The following is a 5,643-nucleotide window of genomic DNA, read 5'->3' on the forward strand; positions in this document are numbered from 1 at the left end:
CGCGAACATGCCGTAGGTGCGCAGTGGGGCCAGCTCGCCATCACTGTCCACAAAGCGCAGGTCACTGGGGGCGGCAGCCGCCGAGGTGAGATCTCGGGGATCCACGAAGGTCACCCGGGCCTCCACGGCCCCCGAGTAGGGCTCTCCGTCGGCCGTTCGGAAGGCTCCAGGTGGGAGGACCAGCTCGCCCACAGGAGGCGCGTCTTCCAGCTCCCCCAGGGGGAGCGTGTTGCTCTGGCTGGCATCTAAGATGACGGGGGATTTCTTCCGCATGGCCTTGACCTCGTGGTACACACCAGCGCCTCGAGGGTCGAAAGGCAGGACCCTGACAACGTCCATGAAATCGCCACTGGGTTCCACGAAAGTCACCACCAGGCGCTGGGTAGAGCGGGGCACCTCGATGGTGAAGTCGCCCTGGTAGGAGGTAAAGCCGATGGGCTCGAGACCCAGCAGGATCTGGGCAAATCGCAGCGGCTCCCCTGTGTCAGCGGCCAACACACGGCCCCGGACCAGCCCGCGAGGGGGCGGACATTTCTGGCAGCCACACTCGGCCACCACCTTGACAGGAAGGACGTAGCTGGAGCAGTGGATCTGCCTGCTTTCCAGGCGGCGCACGGAGCAGCACCGGGAGCCTGCATCCCCACACCTGGGGCCAGAGCCTGCTGGGCCGGGGCAGAGGGTGTCAGGGCAGAGGCCCACATCCAGATAGGCGGGGCCACTGCCCGGCTGACTGCAGTCGTCGGGGAGTTTGATCAGGTGCTCACGAGGCTGGGGGTCACAGGCTGGCTGTCCCGGAGCTGGAGAGCAAGAAACCAGCCAGATCAGGGGAAGGGGAGGACTCCATTAGAGGCCAAGGGTGGGGGCTTGGACTGGGGTCAGGGGATCAGTGGGGCCTTGGGATCAGACTCAGCAAGGTCCAAAATCAGTTTGCCATTGGGGCTCCATCTGAGGTTGAGTTAGGACTCGCTGGGGGAGGTGGCAGGGTGCTCACCAAGCACGATGAGCTCAGCAGCACCAGAGAGCACAGAGCCCGCGTCATTCCACGCTTTGCAGTGGTAGGTGCCTGCCTGGTCTGGACGCAGTCCCCGAAGCTCCAGGTGCGCCCCATACCTGTGCTCTCGCCTGTCCAGCAGGGTCCCGTTGTGAAACCTGGGTGGCGGGTGGGCAACACCATGGGGGCCCTTGGCACAGGTGTGGGCCTACACCGTCCCCACCCAGAACACAGCCCAGGGAGGAGGCAGAACAGCTCCCTCCTGGTCTCTGAGGCACCAGATACCATGAGAAATCCAATCCAATACCAAAGCTGGCACGGGGCCCTTGAGCACGGGTCAGGGCACTCACCAGGAGTATTTCTTGGTGCCTGAGGCTTTGCAGCAGAAGGTCACATTCTGGCCTGCCTCTCGCACTCGGGACTCGGGGTGCTTCACCAGGTGGGGCTTCTCTGAGGGCAAAGGTGGCAAAGGTCAGGGCACTGCCCCATCCCAACTCCTCCCAATGACACTTCCCAAGAGTAGCATCCATCCTCTCCTTCTAGGGACGCCCTATTCCCCCAAGTCAAGTTCACCCCACTCTGCTCAACATGATGCCCCATCTTAATGCTTCTCTGCAACTTATGTCTTACCCCACGCCTTCAATGACTGCATCACATCTCATTTCTTCCCCCCATAACCTTCACCTATCACACCGCCCCAATCCCAAGTGCTTGGCGTCACCCAGAACTTCCTCCCCAGTTTCTTGATCCCCTTTGCCACAAGGCACTTACCTAACTTGTCAAGAACAATAGTGACCACAGCAGATATGGAGCTGTTGGCCTGGGCCTGGGCCGTACCAGCAGAGAAGCCATCCACTTGGGCACTGACGTTGGTCTGGCTGCTGGCACAGACTCCAGGCATCCGGAAGGTTCCATGGGCATCGCTGGTGGCCACAGTGCCAGGCCAGTCTCTCAGGGAGACCTTGGCCCCTGGTAGCGGCCGGCCAGATGGAGTGACCACCGAGCCCAGGAGGATGTGATTGGGGCATCCACACGTTTTGGGGCTGCACCCTGGAGGACACAGGGAGGCAGAGGGGCAGAAGGGCCTACACAGCAAAGGTGCCTCCGCATAGCCCTGCTTAGAGCAGCCCCTAGTGTGAAGGGTGGGATGGGGCTGAGTGGTCAGGGCCGGACAGGGGGAGGGATCTGAGGTCCAGAGGGGTGAGGAAGATGCCCTGTGAGGGAACAGGAGAGGTAACTCCTTCCAGCATGAAAGAAAACGTCCAGGCGGGGGCTGGGGGCCCAGCAAGGGGCTGGGTCTTGAGCCCAGATCTCCCTCCCCTCCCAACACCGCGGTTTCTCCACCAAATGGAAAATTCCACTGGAAACTTCAGGGCAGAGACGCCACAGGGAGAGCAGAGCCAGGCGGGTAGGGTGGGGACCCCACCACCCCATTGGCCATCATGCTCCCCCACCCGACTGCGGGCTCTGCCGGCACAGTCTCCAGAGCGTGTTTGTGAAGCCCAGGCCGGATCGGAATTTCCAGTCGCCTCCTGGCTGGCCTGGTGTCTGGCTCTGGGAAGGCCTGGTATCGTGTCTGCCAGGGTGTGAGCACGTGCCCATGTGGGCGTGTGGGACAGGCAGGGGCTGCGAATGCCGCGTGTGTAGCCCCCAAGTGCGTCTGTGTGTGTCCGTGTCCACGGGGACATCCCCACACTCGGCCGTGCGCACAGGAGAAGCGCCCCCTCAGATGGGCCCAGGCCTGAACACGACCCCGGGGATGTTCACCTGTACACATTCACCAATGGTCCTCGAGAGGAGGAGCCAAAAGGAAAGGCAGGGCCAATCTCCTCGTGAACCGAGTCCGGGCCCTCCAGGCCCCGCCCCCGTACCCAGGCCCCGCCTCTCTTCTCCAGGCTCCGCCTATTTAATCCTGGTCCCGCCCACCAGGCTCCACCAAACTAGCCCCTCCCTTCTAGGTTCGTCCCTCTACCGGCCCTGACCCTCCTACCTGGACACCGAGGCCGCACACACTTCTGTGCCTCCAGGGGACGCCCGGGACATGCATCCCCAGTGGGGCTTGGGCAGCGGCGGCGGCGCAGACGACGACCTGGCCCGCAGCTCCCTGAACAGGGACCCCACGGGCCCCACGCTCCCCACGCGGCCTCTGCAGGGAGGGTGATGGGGCGAGTCAGGCGGCCGCCCACCCAAGGGACTGCATCTTGAACAGCTGTTGACAGGGTGGGACCGGAAGACTCCCCCGCCACGTGCACCCAAGGGCAGTGCTCCGAACAGAAGCCCTGCCCACTGCTCCCCGCAAGGCTCCCCGAGGCGCACTGTCGAAGGTGCAGTTGAGGTACCTCCCCCCCTCCCTCCCCGAGGTTAACCTGCTGTTCCACCTGCGTCTCAAACACATTGTGGGCTCAAAACACTCCGGCACAGGACGGAGCTGGACAAGTGAAGGCAGCGAGAGGGAGATGTGCTCCTCGGGGCGCCTTCCTGCCCGCGACCTGGGGCCCAAGCTAAACCCAGCCTCTCCCTGCAGAAGCTCCGCCCCAACAGGTCCTGCCCAGCAAGGCCTAAATCCACAAAAACCTGGGACCCCCTCCCACCCCGCTTCCCCGCCCCTCGAAGCCCCGCCCTCACCGCGAGGGCAGCGGAAGCGCACGTGGTAGTTGGAGCAGCGGCGGCCGCGCGGCTGCTCGCGGTTGAGGCACCAGAAACCGCGCGTGGGGTTCAAGTGCACACGCTCGCCGACTGTGGACGGCAGGGCCCAGTCCGTGGTGCGCGCCTCCAGCGCCAGCGGCCGCGGGCACACGCGCGCCGGCCCGTAATAGAAGCGGATGGCAGCCAGGCTCTCGAAGTCGCCCTCGCCGCCCGGGTGATCCACGTTGAACCAGGACGTCCACTCGCTGGCCTCTGTGGGCACCATAGGCACTTGGACCCGGGCCGAAGCCTGCCGGGCCCGATCTGCCTGCTATGGGCCTTACGTGCTAAGTGGGTGTCCTCCCCTCCCACCCCAGTGAGCGAGCAGCGCCGGGCTAGCTCCACCCACCCCGGCCCCACCCTGATGCGGAGCCCTCCAAAGCAGAAGGAGCAGTGAAGGGGTCGCCGGAAGGCTGCCCAGTGCCTGAGCTGGCGCATCAGTGCACGCAGAGATCTTGCCACTGTCTCACCTGTCCTCACCCTCAGAATTCAGAACACGTGAGGCGAGATATGAAGGCTGCTGGAGAGGCCTGCCTGCCACCAGCCCTAGCTGTGGCTTTCCACTGCCTGGCAGCTTCTTGTTAGTGCCAGCCCAGCCGGGGCCTTGCTCACTGAACCCACCACGGGTGGGAAGGGCTGGCCTCCCATATCAACCCCCCAGAATCCTTTTCCGGTTCAAGAGCGATCAAATAGAACTTTCCTGGCCTGGGAACTGGAGACCCAGGTTCCAGAACTCCTGCTTTCCTGTATGGCCTGGGCAGGTGGTCCCACCATCCTACCACCATCCCTCTTCAGTTTCCTCCTTGACAAACAACCCGATTCTCACCTCCCTGCTCCTAACACAGATCTCTTGGGGGCACCACTTCCAGGGGTTGTCATGTCCAGAATGGCACTGGGCTCTTCACCCAGCTCGTGTCCCCTCCTCATATGTCCCACCAGCCAGAGCCTAGACAACAGTCCACAGCAGAGCCAGGGCTTGGACCCTGGCTAACTCACCTTCCCAGTCCTCCAGGGCTGGCGAGGGCTGGCCAGGGTGCAGCGATGGACCTTCGAGGCCCCACATGGTCTCCGTGGGCTCCTCAATAAGGGTCGTGCCTGTGGAAGAGATGAGGAGTGGGAGGGAGGAAGGAACGTTGACGGGAATCCCTGTGAACACTTTTTATGCAAGGTGCTGCCATGATCATCCCCATTTCACAGGGGAAAACCGAGGCTCTTAGAAGCCAGAGCCCAGCTCTGGCTGACCCCAAGGACTGCAGCACCCCGGCCTCCAGGAGGCCTCCTCTGACCCAAAGCCCCAGGCCCATAGGCCTTGGAAGTCTGTCCACGCTCCTCCCCAGACCAAGTTCTCCCCCTAGATGTGTTCTGCCCTCGGGCTGAGCCGCATTCCCCTTTGTGCATTTGCCTGTTGGAAGTTGCTCCCTCACTCTACCTTCCATCTGCACTCGGGGCCCATGCTGCCAGCAGGAGGTCTTTGGAATTGAGCCTGGCTTCTCAGGCCTCGAGTTGGGCTGGCCAGTGACCTCAGACAAGTCCCTTCCCCCTTGAAGCCTCAGTCTCAATGGGCCCCATTCCCACTCCACCGAGTGTTGCAGAGATGACTTTCTTTTCTGAATGGGAGTTGTGTGTGGAAGAAGGGAGGGGGTGGGTAAGAGAGGCCAGGACCAGATGATCCAGGGTCCAGGCGCTGGGGCTGAGGTTGAGATAGGTACCCACGGTCACCGGGACCCAGAAAAGCCTAGAGTTCATATCCACATTTCGAGCGCCCCTGCCGTCTCTTGGAGGAGAGAAGAAAGTGGGGAAGGTCTGTTCGCCCAGGCGGTCCTGGGCTCGTCTCCCAGGTGCCCTCTCACTCCCCCCACACCCTCGGGTCGGGAAGCGAGGGTCCCTGGGTTCTCTCTCCAGACGCGGGGGGCACGCCAGGCCCCCTGCCAGACGTCAGGCGCCTGTGGGGCTGGGCTGGGGACTGG

The 5,643-nt window shown here is 63.1% G+C and overlaps 2 protein-coding genes across 2 annotated transcripts in view; both read right to left on the reverse strand.

The window, feature by feature from the left end:
- The window catches only part of CILP2 (cartilage intermediate layer protein 2), a 6,333-nt gene extending 1,580 nt beyond the window's left edge, over window positions 1–4,753 (reverse strand). Inside the window, 7 exon segments of the mRNA XM_014545795.1 lie at window positions 4–797; window positions 992–1,149; window positions 1,342–1,441; window positions 1,763–2,041; window positions 2,982–3,137; window positions 3,617–3,889; window positions 4,673–4,753. Of these exon segments, the coding sequence (XP_014401281.1) occupies window positions 4–797; window positions 992–1,149; window positions 1,342–1,441; window positions 1,763–2,041; window positions 2,982–3,137; window positions 3,617–3,889; window positions 4,673–4,739 (1,827 nt within the window). The 5' untranslated portion in view covers window positions 4,740–4,753.
- A 2-nt stretch (window positions 4,754–4,755) lies between these two features.
- Window positions 4,756–5,643, reverse strand: part of YJEFN3 (YjeF N-terminal domain containing 3) — a 9,850-nt gene continuing 8,962 nt past the window's right edge. Inside the window, exon 7 of the mRNA XM_014545796.1 lies at window positions 4,756–4,771. Within this exon, the coding sequence (XP_014401282.1) occupies window positions 4,756–4,771 (16 nt within the window). The remainder of the gene's footprint in view (window positions 4,772–5,643) is intronic.

Source organism: Myotis brandtii, unplaced genomic scaffold (genome assembly GCF_000412655.1).
Source record: "Myotis brandtii unplaced genomic scaffold, ASM41265v1 scaffold421, whole genome shotgun sequence".
In the NCBI taxonomy this organism is placed as follows: Eukaryota; Metazoa; Chordata; class Mammalia; order Chiroptera; family Vespertilionidae; genus Myotis; species Myotis brandtii.